The sequence below is a fragment of the Ornithodoros turicata genome, unplaced genomic scaffold, assembly GCF_037126465.1.
Source record: "Ornithodoros turicata isolate Travis unplaced genomic scaffold, ASM3712646v1 Chromosome131, whole genome shotgun sequence".
Classification (NCBI taxonomy): Eukaryota; Metazoa; Arthropoda; class Arachnida; order Ixodida; family Argasidae; genus Ornithodoros; species Ornithodoros turicata.
In genome coordinates, this window is record NW_026999308.1 from 320796 (window position 1) to 342818 (window position 22023).

A 22023-nucleotide genomic window follows, 5' to 3' on the forward strand; every position below is an offset into this window, starting at 1 on the left:
GCCACAGTTCTGTAAGTCGGAGAGGCTGCGCTGCTCAGCTGCTGTTAAATGTGGTTTAGTTTGGCGGTTAGATGAATTGTGGTTATGCGTCAAGTACATCCCTTTGAACAGCCTTGATGTACATATCCAGGGCTTTGTCGCGGTTGGCATCGGGTGTGAAATCAGAAGTTGGTTTAAAAGGGATTCGGATTGGAGTTAGGTTTGTCGAAAAAATATTCTTTAGGCGCATACGTCTTGCGAAATTGTCCAAGTCAAGAGGGGGAGTTGGTATTCATTTAGTTTAGCGTTTTTGGGGCAGAATGACAGACCCCCGATGGGCGTCGGATAATGTCGTGGCATTATCCGACGCCCATCAAGAAGAATTGTCAAAATTTTGCAGGTCCCGTGAACAGCTCGTATCGAGAACTAAACACAAAAAACTTGCCAGGGACGGAGTCTGCTCACCTATTTTAGCTGATAATAATGAAACGCCTCCAGAAAGTATCTCGGTAAATAAACACCCGGTCACCTCTACTCAATTATTACTGCCCCAACTTCAACGTGATCATGATGGTGAATTGGACGGTGCGGCCTCTTCCGTCCAACAACGTGTAACTGTATCACAAAACGTTGTGAACTTGTCATCCCGCACCCTCACCGACTCAGAATTCTCACTTCTGAATCGGGTCTGTCATTCTGCCCCCAACAACGCTAAACTAAATGAATACCAACTCCATCTTGACTTGGACAATTTCGCAAGACGTATGCGCCTAAAAGAATATTTTTCGACAAACCTAACTCCAATCCGAATCCCTTTAAACCAACTTCTGATTTCACACCCGATGCCAACCGCGACAAAGCCCTGGATTTGTACATCAAGGCTGTTCAAAGGGATGTACTTGACGCATACAACAATTCATCTAACCGCAAAACTAAACCAAATTTAAACAGCAGCTGAGCAGCGCAGCCTCTCCGACTTACAGAACTGTGGCGATATCATTATCAAAAGGGCAGTCAAGGGAGGGCAATCGTAGTGATGGACAAACAGGACTACCTTAACGAGGGCTTCCGACAACTGGGCTGTAACACGTTCTATGAGCCGCTTGACAGTGATAAAACAGATAAGATAGCTGCCGAAATCACCAAAACCCTAAAATCCCTAAAAGCGCGTGAAATAATCGACTCCTGCCTATATGAATTTCTAGCCCCCCAAAACCCTAAACCAGGCAGGTTCTACATGTTACCGAAAATCCATAAACCAGGAAACCCAGGGCGACCTATAGTTTCCTCAATCGGCACCGCCACGGAGAAAATTTCTAGGCTCCGTTGACCACCTCCATAAAGATATACCTCCCCGATTACCCTCATATATTAAGGACACCAACCATTTCCTCGAAATACTTAGCAAATGTGAACCACCCAATGCAAGCTTGCTTGTAACGCTAGACGTTACCTCCCTTTACACTAACATCCCACATGAGGATGGCGTGCTAGCAGCGGAGGCGGCGTATCTGAAGTACTCCGATCGCGCGGTTGACCCATCTGTATTACCAACTCTACTCAACTTGATCCTCAAAATAATAACTTCGAATTTGACGGCCGCCACTATCTACAAATAATGGCACAGCTATGGGAACCAAGATGGCACCAACGTACGCAAATATTTTCATGGGTGCACTAGAGGAAAAATTTCTAGCCGTGCGCGACAAAAAAACTAGTCTATACAAACGCTTCTTGGACGACATATTCTTGCTTTGGCCACACTCCGAAGAAGATCTCACAGGATTCCATTCGCGATTTCAACCTGGTACACCCCGCAATGAAGTTCACCCACTCCTTCTCGGCAAACGACTGTTAATTTCCTAGATGTAAAAGTAACCTTAACCGGGAAGGGTTTTTTCCACTGACCTGTACCGAAAGCCAACTGATGCTCAGCAGTATCTTTCCTTTAACAGTTGCCACCCGCGCCATACTAAACTCGCCATTCCTTATAGCCAGGCACTCCGATACAGGAGGATCTGCTCGGACGACGATGTTTCTAAACAAAAACCTCGCGGAATTAGAGCAGACCTTCGTTAATCGTAATTTCCAACCAGTCTAGTAAGAGACGCCCTGTCCAAAGCACGACAAGCAGACCGGAGGTAACTTATTCGGTAAACGCAACGACGAACCCAAGGGGCGATCGCGTAAACCTTGTTTCTTACCTTTGGTGCAGGCGCGGGTAATATTAACAGTATCCTCCACCGCAAACATAGCATCCTTCTGCAATCTGAACGGACACGACAAATATTTGCCGAGAAGCCACGAGTTACCTACAGACGTGCCCGCAACCTCCAAGATAGACTAGTCAACTCCAAAGTTCCCAAACCATTAGCCACCTACGGCGGGATGCATCCATGCAATGGTAAAGATGCCAAATATGCAAATCAATGCAAAGCACGGGCAGCGGTCAAGAGTACAAACTCCAACTTCTCCCTTAAAATCAATGGCGACTTTGACTGTAACTCAGTAACATTATTTATATCATTCAATGTACAACATGCTCCGCGCAATATGTAGGTCAAAGTAAAAATTCATTTAGGATTCGATTCAATGACCACCGATCAGATGTTTCGAAAAAAGGTAGCCTCCCGGTTTCTCGCCATTTTAGTTCGACCCGGTCATTCCATTAATAACGTCGCACTTTTTATTTTAGTCAAATTTCACATCCGATCGCTGCAGAGAGCAACGCGAATGGTACTTGATCTACAAATTCCAATCTGTATAAATGAGGATAAAGGAGTGCTATCAACTGTATGAAGCATATCCGGATAACTTTTTTTCTGTATGTCCTCGGAGTGCCCGCTGCCTCTTTCTTCTTTTCTTTACAGCTGGACACAATGACTCTAAGAACACCCCGGGACAACAGGTTTTCAACGAGCGCGACCCAAGGCTCTGGCACGTAATCTCCCCGGCCGATGACCCAGGAACCTTCCGGAATCTTCCAGAACTGACTCACCTAACGACTGCCTCGCAGTGGAATTGTACCAACTGTGACGACACTTTTGTAACCTTCTTAAAAGACTTGTACAGAGATTTTCCTCTCAGTCCCCGAAGAAGGCGGAGCTTCCGCCGAAACGTAGACTTCCCCAGGACCCCTTAGTTTAAATGCCAGCTTAATAAATAACTTTCCCCTACTCCCTACGTCAGTCTCTGTGTCTTTTCTCCCCTATCTATATTCAACATCCTGGTCGTCGGCTATGAAGTTGAATAAAAGTGAAATAATAAGACTTGGACTACAGATTACAGGAACGTTAACAAAAACTAATTTATTAATGGGCAATGTGACACATAGATTAAAAAAGGACATGGTCGACGTTTCGACAGTGGAACTGTCCTTCATCAGGACAAAAAGAGACTAAAAGAGACAAAAGAACAAAAAGAGCCAGGACAGAAGAGAGAGAGAGAGACTTTTTGTCTGTCGAAACGTCGACCATTCTTTTTTTAATCTATGTGTTAAATTGCCCATTAAATAAATTAGTTTTTGTTAACGTTCGTGTAATCTGTAGTCCAAGTCTTATTATTTCCTTATATATATATTTATAATATATAAAGCAAAAAAAATAGCCGAAGCTCTGTAGCTGCACGTTGAGCATATGTTTACAATTTGATCGTGCACTCCCAGCCAGGACAGCTGTTTCGCTCTACTTGGAGCTCGTTAGCCCTGGCGCAGCGCAGGCTGACGAACTCCAAGTAGAGCGAAACATTGGGACCGCATTATATTACAGGACGTCTTACCTTGCCAAAAACGAAAAGTTTTAAGGAAGTGTATACCGGAAGTCGCACTGTGTAAGCCCACAAGACAAGGGTTGTGAACAGCTGTGTTTCAAAAACGCTATATTCCTTGTGATGAAAATTAAGGAGGTGCATCATACCAGAGCATGCTGGTAGTACAGTTCGGATAATCGTCCCCAGTCGAAAAAAAGTAAAGGGTCCAATAGAAATTTTCAATTGGATCAAATTTTCGATCAGTTGTGCTTTTTGCCACACATTGGACTGAAAATCAATGAACCTATTCAAGAAGCAGTTCGTGATCCCATTGCTGGCCAATAGGAGTTCAAAGATGAAATATCTTGCTGAAGGCAATGCATGCGTTACGGATACGTATTCTTGTCGCCCGCATTGCGTTGAGAAAACAGTTTTTTACAACGAAACACAACAACAACTTTGTAACAAGTACAATGATGTATGTACATACTACACAACAGGCTGGCGTTGTGTTGTACGTCGCGTCCTTGTCGTTGTGCTTATAAGGAAAGATGACTGCAGTGCGGGTAAACCCGCGGATAGCCGCGGGTACCCGCGCAAGTTTGTTATTTTCGAGTACACAATTCCGTGTCATCGCGGGTTGCGGGCAAGGTGCCGGTTAGACTCGCACTGCCTCAGCGGATTACGGAGGTATACCCGCAGTACCAGCAGGCGCCGAACCAACCCGTTGGATTGGGGTGTATGACCCGATTCATTCGAACATTTTGGCCCAAAATACTTTACAAGGACGTTCCCACATAGGGCTAACTTCGGCTATCTTTCGACACCAAGACTGGTACACATCGCATGAGTAAGCTGGCAACCATTCCGCAGTGGCCACAGCGTACGCGTTGAAAAATGGCTCGCTAAAGGAAGGACATTGTCCTCAGTATCAATAACTCATTTCGTGCCGTCACGAACATGTGGCATATAATTCATATGAGTACGCATTGGGCTGCGGTTATATCGGCTGGTATGCGGATAGGCGTCGGGATGTTCGGGTACGGATGCGGGTTGTGCGGTTTGCGGTACGTGTGCGGGTACAACTTTCGTGCCCGCACTCATCACTACCTATAAGGTCATGCTTCGTCGTCATGGACCCCCATGGGCAAGCTTTTCTACGCATGTCCTCTTATGTGTATAAGTGTGTACTTAGTGTATACTCCAACTGAATTTGCGTATTCCCCGCATAAAGACGTACCTGACCAGGGTATTGGACCACATACAATGTTAACAGCTAGGTAGGAAAGGGAGGGTCGTAGTAGATGTTGGGCAGCAAACGTCCTCCACAGGGTCCTGTTTTATCTTCGTACCAGTCTGAAACAAGTCAGCACACTTAAAACAATGAAGGACACAATGAAGATATCATGATACTCTATCGACACAATCGAAGAATCACATATTTCGGTACTAGAACGGCCGGCAGAGACAGCCGTTGCAGTTCCGCAGGCAATTCACTTCGCATAGACACACCTTGCCTGACCCAGACAGACTCTGCAAGCTCTACAGTCTAATCCTGTGACGGACATGTGCCAGTTAAAAAAGCTCCCTCAGAAAGTGCAGGCGGGTACACAGCCGTAACAGTCTGGAAACAGCGGTAACGGTAATCAAATAGCAAAGCCCAGCGAACCTCATCGCCAAATTTCAGCAGGTACAAGCCGTCACCTGAACCTCGTACTGGTGTGCTTGTTGAATAATGCGTGTGCCGGCTGAATATGCGTGACTCGATGGAGCGTACTACGTTGCCCACGCTCCTCCGGTGAGGAGTGACATGGCACAACGTATTCTCCCGCAGTACGTTCCTTCCCGCCCCGCCCTGTCTGCGTTGCAACCTCGCTTTTGAGAAGGATGACACCTTGCTTTTTAAGTACAGGTCTAATGTTTTTTTCAGGGTAAGTCAAAACCTAGCTGTGATGCATCGTACGACACCTGCGTTTCATCTCGTGTTTGACAATCGAAGTACATTCTGTTGCAGACGGTGGACGCATTGCAAATGGCGGCAGGATCGACTGCATCGGTGAAGCGACATGTACATTTCAAGCGAGGTTAATAGCTCGAAAGATGAAAGTCACTGAAAAGGTTAGCCAGCTGTAGGGATCGAACCCACATCTTCTGGATTACCGGTCCAGGGCTCTACCAATTGGAGCTTAAGCTAACACGCCCTCTCCAGCGACTTTCGGGGTTGCGGTCATCTGAAGGGACGACAAACAGCCACTCTCTCACTCATCCTCCTTTCACTATTACATTTTGCTCACTGATACACATTCATACGACGGAAATCGACCAAGCGGCACCTGTTGAACTAGAGATAAAACCTGATGTTCTGAGACTGGAACAACATAGAAGGGACAGATACAAAGCCTCAAATTGCCTAAGAAATCAACGACGAAGATGAAAGTCACTGAAAAGGTTAACCAGCAGTAGGGATCGAACCCACATCTTCTGGAATTACCGGTCCAGGGCTCTACCAATAGGGGCGCGCGCCTGGAGTTTAGCGGAACGACGCAGCGCCAATTTCTCCCCTGTCGACGGAAGGCGAAACTACCGTCCCGTGTATGCCGGATTGTGCTGCTGGACGATTCCACGCGAAATGATCCAGCTGACCTGGTCGGCCCCCACAAAACGATCCCGAATTTTTACGAAAAAATTTTTTAGCAGTCGCTAATAGTGCAAAACGACACACCACGAAACATTTCTTCCCAAATCTCATTGTGGCGGGTGCTAGACACGAGTAAAGTTCGCAGCGCTGGCGAAAACCGTGCCTGGCGTGAACGGCAGGTGCGGCTCATAGAAAGCGCCTAGAACTGTGTGGTTTTCTTTTGCGGATAGAGGAAACTATGCTCTACACAGCATCCAAATCCCGGTTGTCGTGCTGTAATCGGTCTGCAGGGATACAAAGGCCAGGACAGGTTAGCAATTTTCCTCCTACATTCGCGATTTTTTTTGGGACAATCAAACCATATTAATCTTTAATGAATATTTTTTTCCTGCCAATGGCCCCAAGGAATACTTCAACAGAAAAATCGCCAGACAACGTGAACTGTCACAGTCATTGTAGGAAAAAAAGAGAGAAGTATGCGCTTTTTCCTCCAAATTCGCTACAATCGAGCGTAAAATACGCAATGAAGAGGTTGGAGTGATACGGCTGAAACTGAACCAACGCAGTTTTATGAACGAGCATTGCTCTACAACATACTAAAAATCTCGAGGGGTGGTTTTTTTCGTATAAGGAGAAAATATTTTTTTTGTAGTAGAGGGTATTACGACCACAAAAAGAAAAGAAAAAGGCCAACAAAAAAAGCTGTCACCAAACTTCATCCACACGGGCGACTTCCTGTCTTTCGTTCTGACAGTGAAAACCCCGGAGCGGCATAGCTTTTGTAGCGAGGACAAGTCCTGAGCGTCCTATCATCAACTCGTGCACTCCAGTCCAAAAAATGTGTCCCAGTGCAGTGAATATGTCTCTAAACCCTATGGAACGTAATTTCAGTGGGGCTTTGAAACAACAGTGTTGGCACGAGACTGTCCTTTTAACCACTGAAGTCAGTAACGCACCTTTGGCTTCCATTTGAGCATCATTTATTCAATTGTTAGAACATTGCTACAGAATAAAGCAAATGTTGATATTCAAATAATATAAGCCACAAGTTTATTCGGTCTCACTGAGCTCATTGAGGAGATATGTAAAGTAAAAATAGTCTAGCTTTGGGATTAATTCTGAAAGACGATCATCCCGAGTGACTACCACAGTCTGTGTCTCCTTCGGACTGTACACAAACAAAACACCCCTGGACAGGTTGAGAACATATAACTGGACTTGGATTTGAGTGTAGTAGCAATGTTGATTCCTTAGTGATACCTGTCCAGTACACAGCTCTAGATATTCTACCAAACATCGCGCACCATCTTCAAAAAACGCTCCTGTGAAGTATGCTTCTACGTTCCCCACCTTGCCGAATCCACAAAATAGACGCAACATTGCCATAGCTAGGAAAGCACGGCGGCACAACGCAGAAGTAGCCGTTCACTTGCTTTCGCTGGAAACAGCTGCGCCTATGGCCTGGCTGGCGCGAGACGGTAATTACTCCGCCACCGCGAGTGGCGCTGTACGCAGTGAACTTGCACGCCACCTGGCCGAGGCGTTTCACCCTATTGAGCTAAGCTAACACGCCTCTCCAGCGACTTTCGGGGTGCGTCATCTGAAGGGACGACAAACCAGCCACTCTCTCTCACTCATCCTCCTTTCACTCTTACATTTTTGCTCACTGATACACATATTCATACGACGGAAATCGACGCCAGCGGCACCTGTTGAACAAGAGATAAACTGATGTTCTGAGGCTGGAACAACATAGAAGGGACAGATACAAACAAAGCCTCAAATTGCCTAAGAAATCAACGGCGAAAGATGAAAGTCACTGAAAAAGTTAGCCAGCTGTAGGGATCGAACCCACATCTTCGGGATTACCGGTCCAGGGCTCTACCAATTGAGCTAAGCTAACACGCCTCTCCAGCGACTTTCGGGGTGCGTCATCTGAAGAGACGACAAACCAGCCACTCTCTCGCACTCATCCTCCTTTCACTCTTACATTTTTGCTCACCGATACACACATTCATACGACGGAAATCGATGCAAGGGGCACCTGTTGAACAACAGATAAACTGATGTTCTGAGGCTGGAACAACACAGAAAGGACATATACAAACAAAGCCTCAAATTGCCTAAGAAATCAACGACGAAAGATGAAAGTCACTGAAAAGGTTAGCCAGCTGTAGGGATCGAACCCACATCTTCTGGATTACCGGTCCAGGGCTCTACCAATTGAGCAAAGCTAACCTTCTTTCCTTTCGTTATAGGTGACCGTGGGACTGTATCGATTACGAGGAGGTGAGTTACAAAATGGAATACTATTCCAGCATTAACGTTGGAACAATACCAGCGTAATATTCACTTCGGTGTCTTTACAGGTTGTTTCCTGTCTCAACGGTCACACATACGCGTTCAAGATTGCAACTGCTTCTCACATGGAATTGGTGTCTGTTGCCACTTGTTGGACAATTGTTCCTCGGTCATTTCGTTTGAGGAACTGTCGTGTTCCGTGTTCGAAGTTTCGAGGATTGTGTGTTCGGCATTTGGAGGACTGCCTGGTGCATCGGATCATCGGATGGGTTGTGTGCCCGTGCAACGTGTGCTCCATATGTGTGTGTTGGGATTAGTGAACCGTGTATGCTTTCCATTCGGCAAAGGATTATGTACTGGATGCAATTTAAAGGTATGTGCAAGCCAATAAAATTTGGTGTTTCATGTTCGATGTGCTTGGAGCATTTTCTGCTTTTTCTTTTTTTGCGAAGCGTGGAGGTCATTTTTCTGTTAGGGAACTCGAGAGGCGCAATGTGTTTCGCGTATTAGGGGGTACAAGTAACCCTTCGATACGTCCGGTACACTGTGGCTCCTGGCGTCAGCAGGGATGTCGTACCGGTTGCTTCAGGGAGCATATGGCACCCGCAGCTCTCGCAGGCACCGCGTGCCCCTTGAAGACATCTGGCACCTTTTTTTAATAAAAATGTGCCAGTTGATCACACGGCAGCTATCCGTCACTGGGTTTAGAGTGTAGGCAACATTTTTGCATTTCAAATTGAAATTAGGAACTGAACGAACTTGAAGATGGCCACTAGCACCTTTGTAGTGCTACTGAACACTATCGAGACCAGGCCAGGTCAGAGCGAGAGCTCGGGCTGAGCGAGACAAGGCTATTTATTATTCGCGCCTTGATGTGATGGCGCTGGATATGCCGCCACACCTTCAAGTAACGGAGTAGTGCGAGAGGTCAGTGAAATAGTTGCTATCTGTATTTCATACTTTCATTTTATTCTATTTCTATTAGGATGGAATTAATCCGAAACAGGAAGGTTGAGAGGTGATCCCAAACATTTCTCTCTCCCAAGGCCACCGCGTACAAGCAGTATACCCAAGCAGCTCCTGCCTGCTCAGTGACATATATAAATGCTTTCAAACATGAGTAACCCGCACGCTTCTCTCCACCACTACGTGGACTTTTGCCTCTACTCCAGACTACTACTCCAGACTACGTGGTCTTTTGCAGTCCGGGATGAGTTCTACGCTATGGAGGGACGTGACGTTTAAAATTTCCAGCCAATAAACAGACTTCATTATCAGCTGTGAGGCGGATTGGTCCGTTTGCTTCTGTAGAAGTACATTTCGCCCTCCGTCGTTCTCAAATTCAGCGTCATGACATCTCTGACATCTCCGGCTCGACTAAACAATACTAAGCGCCCAATGCCGAGGCGAACGTCAATAGTTGGGCTGGCGCGATTCCCACCCGGTACCTCTCAGATACAACGTCACATGGGCAGCACACTAACCACTGAGCCACACGAGATGGTGACGCGATGCCGCGTGGTTCAATCCAAAGTACGTCAGCCCAGTCGTCCGAACCATTCGAAGGTGACCAAGACGACGACCCATCGCTTACCTGAGATTCGGGAACTGTAGCGCCGTATATTCATTCGCGCTTGCGGTGTTCTGCGTGCTAGAAAACGTGGTGCAAGTGTGATAGCTAAATTGAATGCATTTCTTTTCCAGTTTGATGTTTGAACCGTTTAGGGCTTGAATGTAATATCATTAACATTCATCTAGTCAATTTCCGTAAGTGAAGTAAAATCATTCGTGGAACCCTTGATTATAATGGCAGTTCGGTTTCCGAAAGAACAGATCGACTGAGCTGGCTGTTTTAGTACAGAAAGGAACCGTACTAATAAAACACTGAAAAGAAACTCATTACTCTGGGAATTTTTATTGATTTCAGCAAAGCATTTGATTCGTTTTCACACAGGATACTATTACTAAAACTGTCGCGTTGTGGAATCCGGGGCCCGACACTTTCGCTGTCCTCGTCATATTTAGATAATAGGCATCAGAAGGTTGTCATTAATGGCTACTCTTCTGCACTGCAGCGCAAGGTAGCTTATTTGGTCCTTTGCTCTTTAGTGTTTATCATACCATATAGTTTATCATACATGCCGACGATGCGAGCATCTTTTTTCACGGTTCAGACCCTGACGGGATAGTCACACATGCAAATGAGGTACTGGAACGGGTAAAGTATTTGGCTGATCCTAACTGTTTGAACACTAACGCCAGTAGAACTAAGGCGGTTTTCTTCAACGCAAAAACAAGTTCAGCCCTCAGTAAATCTTAAAATAGATAACACAGTTGCCGACATAGTAGGAAATGCAAAACTCTCGGTGTAACTTTTTCTTCTACACTACTACTTTCTTGGTCATTGATGACGTGCATTCCAAGGCATCGCGATTCTTTGGTTTTCTGTATAGATATCGTAAGCATCTAACCAAACGAGTTATGCTACTTTAAAACTCATTATTGTACACACATTTTAACTACTGCTTCTTGGTATGGGAACAACGAAAATGTCCAACCTACATAGGTTGCTTGTGTTGCAAAATAAATTCCCCCGAACTTTGGATCGTCCACCATATAACCACACCACAACTGGTTTGTTTGAACGGTACTCGCTGATTATTGTTAATAACCCGTATCGATATAAACTTTTGTGTTATTACCGTACTGCTCATAAAACGTCCTTAGATAATATCTTATCACTAATTGACCTCAAAGAGCATAGTTATTCTTATAATAATCGCGCCAAGAGGTTTCGGCATATCCCCCGATGAGAATCAGATATGGTGAACAGAGTGTTCATATATATTGCCTTGCATCTTGAACGAGCCCCTATTGATTCATTTTGACAGTGTCAAAGAAAGATATTCATATTGCATGCATTTATAGTTTACCTTCCACGGATGCTTTTCGTCTCGCTTAACCAATGTCATTTTGTACGGGAGCTGTGAACCCGTCAAGTCGTTACTGCGACTTTTTTTTTCAAGGCTCCAACCACGACTTAAAGTGGGAATAAAATTCATTCATTCATAATTGGTGAGGAAAGCCCCAAGTCAAAATGACGTCAAGTGAGATCACAGGGTGGAGCTAAAAAGCGACAGAGTGCATTGAATATGTCATCCACATCCAAGCGCCTTTCGGATTTCAGCGATAATAAGTACAGCGAGCTTTCACTGCATAAGTTGCGCTGATATAATGCAGAGAAATGCACACCTTGTTTTACTGCCCCTTTAGAGCAGCATGGAAAGCGGGGAAAAAAGTTCACTGCTTGACCGCGTTGAAATACCCAAAGACATTGCGTCCTATGCGAACGTTTGATTCCCCCGCTCGCGCGAACCTCTCCGCTTAGTTTGCGCCACAGAGGCGCGAGACGTGACTGCAGTTCCTTTTCCTACGTTCGGCCTTCGACCAGTAAAGGCGTTCTCTCCCCCTTACAGGCTCGTCCCTTCAATCGACTATATCATGTTCCCAAAAGCAAGACGCATAAAAGCTTCTACATGCCTTATCATCAACCAGAGGCACCTAAACAGATCACCTTTCGCTCATCATCCGTCCAGTAACACGCTCTGAACACAATAGAAGCGGCCGCAATGTCATTTCATGGCGTTCTGCGGCCGCTATACGCCGGTGACGCCGCGTGAACTGGAGTCCGCGGCGATATGGGCTGGTTTGGAAATCCGCCACTGAGCATCCCAAATGGTCTGACCCTCCATAGACCACAATATGCGATGTGGCTTGGACCCCTTTTCAACAACCGTTCAAATTAGTTACAGACAACGTGTGAGCCTATACAGTTTGAGCATCAGCGCCAATTTCGGAATTTCAGTATTGGGCTGACCACCTCGGTAGCTCAGAGGCTAACGTGTTGACTGGCTGAGCCCAAGATCTGGTTCAAACCCGGCCGAGTGGGGCAGGAATGTGGGGGAGGGAACATTGCAGTAGTAATTATACAACCCAAGCTTTACACAGAAAATCCATGGCAAGTATTGCACTTTTTACTTTCAATTATATTAAAATATTTTTTACTTAAATTTTTTAAACTTTTAAATTGTGCAAAATCTAACTCAATGCAATACTTGACGTGGATTTTATATGTATAACTTGGGTTGTAGAAAAAAAACTATATAGAAAGGAAGCAGACAGTGGGAAAAAAGTTATTTGAAAATCAACGACACCATCTTGAAGAAATCACGCCGGTGCGGGCGACTGGGGCACGACGGTTGCAGAGGCAACACACCAGATGGTGCCAGCATCGTAGCTCTCTGCGAGAAAGACAGAGAACAACAAAGTACTAGCGGCAAGTAAAAATGGCAGCACTGCTCAACAAGTCTAGGCATGCAAGAGAAAAGGCCTAACCACAGCGTCACCACACAACACTACACTAAACAAGTCTAAACATGTGCGTACAGCGAGAAAAGGCTTAACACGAGCATGGTAAAAAAACAAGCAAACGTCGGTAAATCACTCACCTTTTTCTCCTGCGGCGACGGTGCGACTGCTCTATCCGAGAGCCACTCAGAAACTGAGAGGGGCGGGGACTGGGTGTTAACTAAACTGGTGTTAACTAAACTGGGTGTTAACTTAACTGGGTGTTAATTAACTGGGCGGAAAATTGGGTGTTAAAAATGACTTCTGTGCTGCCTTAAGAGATAAAACAGTGCGCCCGAACCGCGCCCCACGCGAGCCGCGCGCGGGCCCGTTCTCGCTCTCGAGTGAGCGCACTGTTTTATCACTTAAACAGCAACAGAGCTGACATTGTAGTACCCTCGCAATAAATATTATATTCCGGCGACAGCAGAATGTATTCAAAAAGGCTTCGGGTGTGTGTGTGTGTGTGTAAGGCCAGTCCAAGGCGCGTTGATGGGAGCGCACTGCTCTGTTGGGTACCCAAACTTGCAGCCAGCGATGGTGAATGATTATTTGATTTGATTTTATTTAGAGTCATTATTGGCTCACCTATTTAGTGAAAGCCTATGAACACATGTTAAGTGGTTTAGTTTAAAAATGATGAGAGCTACAGTGTGTAGCGAATGATGTTCACATTTACACGTTCTACTCTATAGTATTCTTGCAAAATATATGAGTGCAAGAAAATGAAAGGAAAACGAAGTGAATTCACTCCTGTATAATGATCGCTGCGCAGAAGCACGGCACCGTTTTCTTCGTGGATGTATAGCGAACATGCATTCCTTTCTTTTTTTTGGTTCGCGCCGGCCGAGTGACGATATCCTATTACACCTGGAACGAAGACCTATTGTTTTGCGTTCGCATATATATATGTGCCTTCTTTTGACGATGGTAGGATGATTATTGATAGGATTGATGACAGGATCATTATTAGGACCTGAGGAATAATATGGATTTATGTGGTTGTGAAAATAGACTGTGTTTGTGAGTGTGAAAATGTGAGTGTGTGTCTGTGTGTCTGTGTGCTGGGACCCCACTTGATAAGTAAGTGCTATCTGTTTGCCTTTTCGTGCGACACGAGTGATACATTTATGTACTATCGCGTGAAATAGTTGTTTAAAAAATAAGGGCAGTCGCGTTTGCATTGCTATATCTAGGATATCTAGGATATCAGGATATAGGATAGGACGAGCGTTTTTAATGGAATTGCCTCGCGAACCTGGTGAAGTCTGTTTTGGGCAGGGTATTTTATGAATGCCCGACGCCGGTCCTGTTGTTGGAGTTTTGTTAGTATGTATCTGTCTGTGACTGACTTTATGGTATTAAGCTGTCGGAGTAGAAGTGACTTTCCCTGCTCGCTTAAGATAAATCGTGTGTCCTTTTTCTGTGCTTTCTTCACGCAGGGACAATGCAAATGAGTATTTAGCATTATGCAATAATTATCTGATAGCAGAAATGAATGTCTTTGTCACAGTTTATTAGCCTGTGCCTCGTTATTTTATTTTGTTCTCTTTTCTCTAGCTATGCGAGCAGAAGTGCGTGTAATTTTTTGCTGCTCTTTTCTTATTTTCTCTACGTTTACGCAGAAGAAAGCCTCCTGGTAAAAGCTGAATATTGTTCTATCAGTGGAAGTGGGGTTGTTTGTTTGATTTTGTTGGGTGTTCGATATCTTGATGAAGTAAGCAGTGCTTAATTTTGCAGTCATGGTTTTTTGAGCAGAAATGCTGGTATCTGAGCACGGAGTAAAAAGTCCTATGTTTCTCTGCTCCCTAAGAAAATTTGTGCGTCATTTTCCAAGCAGACCGCGTTTAGTTTACGCGAAATAGAAAAATGAAGTTCCGTATGCTCTATGATTTTCGGTCGCAGGCTTAAGCCCTTTTCCCGATGAGCAGTATTTTGTATGCGATGTCGCATGTCTGAACTTGTTCAGTAGTGTTGCAATATTTACCCTTCACTAATATCTTTTTGCTGTCATGTTGTGCTAGCCGCGTAGCAATAAGCGGGGATTCTCCGAATATTCCTGAGCGGTTCGACCTAAGCTTTTTCCCTGCTCACTTAAGGAAATTTGTGTATCCCTGTCCTGTGCTTTCTTTACACAAGGGTAATGCGACTGGGTATGTGGCATTATGCAGGAATTATCTGGTGGCAGAAATGGGTGTCTCTCAGTTTAATAGCGTGCGCTACGGTTTCTTGCAGTTACAGCTATTGGACACAAATGCGTGTAAATGTTCGCATTTTTTTTCTTCTTTCACTGCTTTTACTCAGAATGTAGGTGAGGGGAAAAAGTAAGCATCTAGGTAGAGCAGGAGAAAGCCGCTCGGCAGAGGAAATTTGTTTTTTGTTATATGTTTTTGAGTGTCAGTACTCACTTTGCTTGGTATGTTGATGGAGTAAGCTGTATGCAGTTATAAGTATTTGCGCAGAAATGCTGGTATGTGAGCGTGGAGGAGAAATTCCAATAAAGCACCACTCCTTGTGCATTCCTGAGCTGCTGTGTGTGCGGGCGTGCTTTTTTTCCTGGTTTACGACGTCATCATGGCATGTTGGGGCTTCTTTAGCAGTGTTGCAATTTTACCCGCCGCTATGATCTTGTTATATTGTGTTAGCCGCTTAGCGATGTCCGGTGACTCTGCTATTATTCCTGAGCACTCCGTCTTAAGCCTTTTCCCTTCCCGCTTAAAGGAATTTGTGTGCCCTCGTCCTGTGCTTTCTTTACGAAGGGACAATGAGGCTGTGTATGTAGCATTATGCAAGAATTATCTGATACCAGACATGAGTGTCTTTTTTTTAGTTTATTAGCATATGCTTCAGTTTTGAAGCCAAGCACAAGTGTGCGCAATTTTTGCTGCTCTTTCCTCAAATCACTGCTTTTGCGCAGAAGAAAGTCGCATGCTAAAGCTGAGTAGTGCGTTTCTCTGCTTGTTTGTTAGATGTTGTTAGGAGCTCGGTATGTTGAAGTAGTAAGCTGTTATAGGTATTCGTGCAGAAACGCTTGCATCTGAGCGCAGGATAGGAATTCCTGAAGCACGGGCACCCTCAGTGTAAATTAATTATTTTGGATGTGAGTCTGTTTCACTGCATGACAAGGCTGAAATGGGAAGAGAGAAAAATTGGAGTGCTTCATTAATAGCGATGCACCTAATAGGCCAATTATAGTTTCCATAGATAGTAGAATTTTAATAGGCTCCTAAAATTATAGTTTTGTTGTAGTTTTTCTAAACTGCAATGAAATGATCATTAATATGGTGGGAATGCAATCATGTTCCCGTAAAGGCGTTGTGTCTAGTCCTCCGTCGAGCGCGAATAGGACTTTGCCCCCGCTTTCGCGCCTTTTTGCTCGCAGGTGTAGCCTCAGACAACGAATGTGTGACCATAGAAAGGGTCATGTATTACACAAACCTGGTTATGATATTGAGTGGTCTCACTTATTATTTTAAAAGGGCAGTGGTAGTTTACTGGTGTTGTGATTCTAATGACCATGATGAGCCTTTGGGGGTGAAAATCGCTAATATGCATGGTGTTTTTTTTTGTGTTGAATTTTGTTGTGAAAATGAACGTTATTAACAGTCGGACAAAGGAAATAACCTTGCGATTCAATAAAGAATAGGAGTGTTTGTCTTTGCCACTGTCTTCTTCAGGCAGGATGTGATGATGTCATGCAGTCTGTAGCAATGCATTGACCGTTACTGGAAAAAAGTGTAGCAATCGAAAAATGGTGTGTGTTGTCCTGGACGGATTTATGATCAGCACTGTTTTTGAATAAGAGGAGTCCGTGTGCTTAGAAATACTTTGATGCTGGTTTTCTTCTTTGTTCAAGTGTTTCTCTTTGCTTCCCCCCCTCCCTTGTTGTTTGACAAACATGCGCTGACATGCCCTGACCTGTTCTGTCATGTTTTCATTCTACATGTAGTTTTTTTCAGAACGAACATTCTTGACCATGTCGATAGTGCTGTCTTGAATGGGAGTAGTGCTATCCTAAATAATTTTGCGATTCATTTAGTTCAGAGAGTAACCAGACGGGGGACAGGTGCATGGCTTTATCCAGTCGAGGAACAAAGCGACATTATTCAGTTAGCTGCCTGGCTCTCGGAAAGGATGGACATGTCTCGATTAGCTCATTGTATGTAGCCATTGTAGGTGTTAGGATATTTTGTTCTTTTGCAAGTCTAATTTAGTAAGACTTTGGTAATGAAATGCTTAATTCCTACAATCACCTCTCATGTATGGTGTTTTTCTGCGATAGATCCCAATGCAATCATTATAGTAGAATAAAGGAAATTGGGATAGTGATTCAATAAATAACAGGTCCCCTGTCTAGAGCGTACGCGTCCTCGAGCCACGCAGCTGCATGATGACGTATACCGCAGCACTATTGCTTCACGTGGACCCCGTTCAGAGGAGCATTAGTGAAAAAAAAAACAGTGTAGGCCTGAGACAATAGGATGACGTCACGACCAATGAGCATAGCCTGCAGGGGGTGCAGGGATTCACTCTTCGACACTGACGGGTGTGGACGCATTAATTATGTTCCTAGCAATTCGTGGCCGTTAGTGGAAGGGCGTAGCTTCGGTGGGGTTCTGTCTGCTTCAGATGGGGTGCCGATGTGTTGTTCATCACTGCTGAATCGTGCATTTTGTGTCGAACGGATTTACAATGAGGGAATGTAGTGTACGTGTCCGATGGTGGTGAGTGTTCACTCTGTTCAAGTGTTTTTCTGTGTTTGCTTTCCTCTGTTGCCCGGCAGTTGTGCGATTTGTCCTGACATGCCCCGACATGCATGCTTTCCTTTGTTGACGCTTTGTATTTTTTTCTTTTTGACAAGGAACATTCTAGTCTTGACGATGTCGATAGTGCTAGGCTGAATGGGAATAGTGCTATTCTTAATAATTTTGCGATTAAATTAGTTCAGAAATCAACCGCAAGAGGGACAGATGCATGACTTTATAGAGGAGAAAAAGCATTACGATTCAGTTCCGTGCTTGGCTGTCGGATGGAGTAGGCGCATAGTTATGTGCTCCTTGTTACCCGTACTCTGTGTTGATTTGTTGAGTGTCTAGTCCTCTTCTTAGCCATTGATGGAGTTACGTTTTAGGATATTTTCTTCTTTTGCAAGTCTAATTTAGTTAGACTTTGGAATTCCTACAATCACCTCTTATGTATTGTGTTTTTCTGCAACAGTTCCCTATGCAATCGTTATAGTAGAATAAAGGACAATCTTGGGCTAGTGATTCAATAAATAACAGGTCCCGTCTAGAACGTACGCGTCCTTGAGCCACGCACCTGCGTGATGACGTAATACCGCGACACTATTGTTTCAGGTGGACCTTGTCCAGAGTAGTATTACTGAAAAAAAAACAGTGTAGCCATGAGACAATAGGATGACGTCACGACCAATGAGCAACGCAAGAAGAGGGCGCAGGAATGCTCTTCGCTCTTAGCCTCTCGTAGGTGGTCACCGCGGAGGGCGCTAAGGTCGCGCGGGTATGCGTAGCTGCCGCGGCGCGGCGTCCCAGTCAGTTGCTCGCTGGCTCTCGCGGAGAGGAGACGTTCGCTCGGTTGCTCCGCAGTCGCCGCGCCCGCTCAGTTTCTGCCTGGCTCTCGGATGGATGGCTCTCTCATCATCGCCGCAGGGGAAAAAGGTCAGTGATTTACCGATGTTTGAGAGTTCTTTTAAACGTGCTCGTGTTAAGGCTTTTCTCGCCTTACGCGCATGTTTAGACTTGTTTAGCTGTGTCCAGTACCAAGCCTGTTGACTCTCGTTTACAGTCGTGTGGCTAGTGGTTCCCGCCTTGTGTTAGCCGCGTAGTGTTGTGCGGTGACGCTGTGGTTAGGCCTTTTCCCTCGCATGCCTAGACTTGTTGAGCAGTGTTGCCATTTTTACGTGCCGCTAGTACTTTGTTGTTTTGTCTTTCTCGCATAGAGCGACGATGCTGGCACCATCTGGTGTGACGCCTTGCAACTAGGTGGCTACCTGCCTCTGCAACCGTCATGGCTCAGTCGCCCGCACTGGCGTGGTTTCTTCAAAATGGCGTTGTTGATTTTCAAATAAATTAGTTCTCACTGTCTGCTTCCTTTCTATCTAGTTTTTTTTTCTGCAACCCGACTTTTACATAGAAAATCCACGTCAAGTATTGCATTGAGTTAGATTTTGCACAATTTAAAAATATTCAAAATTTTAAATTTAAAATCATTTAAAGTAAAAAGTGCAAAACTTGCCGCGGAATTTTCTGTGTAAAACTTGGGTTGTATAATTAATTGTTGTATAGTTAATTGGTTGCAATAATTATTAGTTCTCACTGCCTATAGCACCATGCGTCGGAGGTCGGGATGCCCAATATGTCGCCGTATTATAGGCCGCCAAGCCCTACATGTAACATAATTGGCCCAATGTTGTCCCTGCTAAGGTGTGGTTATTACTTGCTCTGCCTTGTATACTTACCCCAACTAGTCTGTTGAGAACCTTCCTTGCTGAGGAGCTTTCTGAAAACGACACACGTTAAGTTTCGATGCAGCCATTTTGATGACCATTAGCTGACTTTCGCACTGAAGATCGGAACGATAGCAGCACACCAGCAGAATATATAAACAGAACTATAGCTTTGGTGAAAACCTAGATAGTAAGCACGTTGAACAATGGGCAACTGTTTATGCTAAAACACATTCTCTTGCATTCGGCGTGAAACGACTTGCATTGAATTTTCTGTAAGGGGTCTGCGATCTAGGAGAGGCATCTTGCGTCGTGTGTTATTCCCTCGAACTCACCTCGTAAATACGTAGACGATGTCGGACTCGTTGACCCCAGGGTATTCAACTATTCTTCCCTTAAGTCTCTCAGAGGTTCTCTCTGAGTCAATTGACTGAAACTGTCTCCCAGGAATTTCCACGAGGTGGTTTCTTTCCTGTTCCTCATTCAGCTGGAAATACACACGGTTAACAAAGTCATGCATGTGTCCCTATGTCATGAAATTCCGTTTGCTTTCAATATTTATCATCATCAGTGCCGCCAGTGTGGTCGCTCCGTGACTTAGGCTCAGATTTTTTAATGGACTGTCCTTCCGCTGCTTTCGTTTTTTTTCCTGAGGAACCCACAAAGCTACTCTCGACAGAAGGTAGTCTTCTTTACCTAGTTGAACTCGGCTTCAGTTTTTCTGAACTGCTTCCAGCAGTGAGTCTGATTGCAAGAGTACAGAGCATAACTTTACTAACCGCGGCTTAAAGACAAGCCATCGCCCTATATTTTGAACCTAAAAATGTTTAGAATTGCACTACATGGGTTTGAGAATGGACGATTGCAAGCAATCAGAGTGCTGAATGAAGCACGCGTTGCGCATGGGAGCTTATTGAACTGAGAAAGACAGAATTGCCGATTGTGTTTCATTTTCGATGACATTGACACGTGTTAACTTTCACGTAGTAAGGATACCCAAGCTATATCCACTCGGTGTATGCTGTCAATGTAGCAAACAAGAACACTAATACGCCATAACAGATGAGGCAGTGGTCCCTGCTTGAGCCAATAATGACCTACAAGGCCCTGCTGTAAAACAAGAAAACCGATAGCGTGTCGACGGAAGGCGAGATTTGAAACGAAATGTAGCTCATCAGCAACATTTGTAAATGCGGCCTGTAGTGTCTGCGAAAGTAATACCAAAGGGGAAGGACTGTCTGAAACTGGGTGGGTTCTCTGTCGGAGCGAAACACGGGTCGGAAACGAAAGTAGCCTTATTTTTGCCCATTAATGATGTACTGAATTTGAAACACAGAACACTGCGATATCAACGTCCCTTGCAAACATGTTCCAATAATTTGTTGCTGCTATGAAATTGCCTTGACGTCAACCTGGTTTCATGACAGGACCTTGGCTCAGTGGTTGCCCTCTGTATGAATAGGCCCACTAATGCTAATGCATGTCTGGAAGCCGAGTATAAAATCGTACCACATAGGTGTCGTATACTTTCATCTTCAGCTTGTTGTTATTTTCTGCAAAGGGCTGCATTGATCTGGAACATAGGAAGAGAGATAGACAGTGTCCGTTAATTCGTATATTATGCTGTGTTTTTGCCATACCCGTCGAATTTTGTCATACGCGTCGAAATTCGTAGATTCGAGCTTCGTAGATTACATAGCGGTAAAAATTACAGAAAAGAATTACCTTCGTCCAAGAATAAGTTCCACAACATCGTATAGTGTGGCTAATGGCGAGTTCCACGCAGAGCGAAAATCATTTTTCCAACCATTTGGTGGGGTTTAAGCAGTGTTGTACAGCTTGGGGAAAAGAGTGCACGGGACAGCACCGTGCCGCATGTCTACATTGCAGTGACATCAAAACAGGAAACAAGGGCGGACACACATACTGATACATGAATAGAATAGTCAGTCACCCGTTTTTGACTGGGAGGTGTTGGGTCGAATCCTACCGCCGACTGTTCTGTCTGAGGTTTTCCCGGGGTTTTCCTGAGACTTTCCAGTTCCCCCCTGAAGTCGGCCCAGCACGCATAGTAACTCCCCTGCCCCCAACTTCTTTATGCTATTCCCTGTTCACCGGTCCACATCTGTACGCCGCTCATAGCCACAGTTGCTTCGCGGCGCTAACACGGAACAACAAAAAAGTTTCATATTCGACCTCTTCCTGGTATAATGCAGACGACCTCTGCGATGAAGACATGCGCCAGTGCCGTGCATGTCAACTATTGTCTCAAGCTGTACATGGCAGTACCGGACATGGACATATACAGTGGTGGCTCTGTGTTCAGTTTGTGAGTAGAGATCTCGCAACGTTGCAACATTTTCCGCTGCAAATATGGGTAGCTGTGGGCTCTCTCAGCGACTTTCTGCAAAGCACATAACTGAAAAACAGCAATGAAGCTTCCTTTTGAAGCTTGAACTTTCGCGTGTTGACCACGAGAAAGCTT

General features: G+C 44.9%; 1 protein-coding gene across 1 annotated transcript; it reads right to left on the bottom strand.

Moving 5' to 3' along the window:
- Positions 1 to 5002: 5002 nt before the first annotated feature.
- Positions 5003 to 21195, bottom strand: LOC135372213 (uncharacterized). Its single transcript, XM_064605892.1, has 5 exons — positions 21179 to 21195; positions 21048 to 21111; positions 19874 to 20025; positions 19551 to 19591; positions 5003 to 5082 (listed from the first exon to the last, which is right to left on the bottom strand). Exons 1-5 carry the CDS (start codon positions 21193 to 21195, stop codon positions 5003 to 5005), a joined length of 354 nt encoding a protein of 117 aa, XP_064461962.1.
- Between the last annotated feature and the right edge of the window lie 828 nt (positions 21196 to 22023).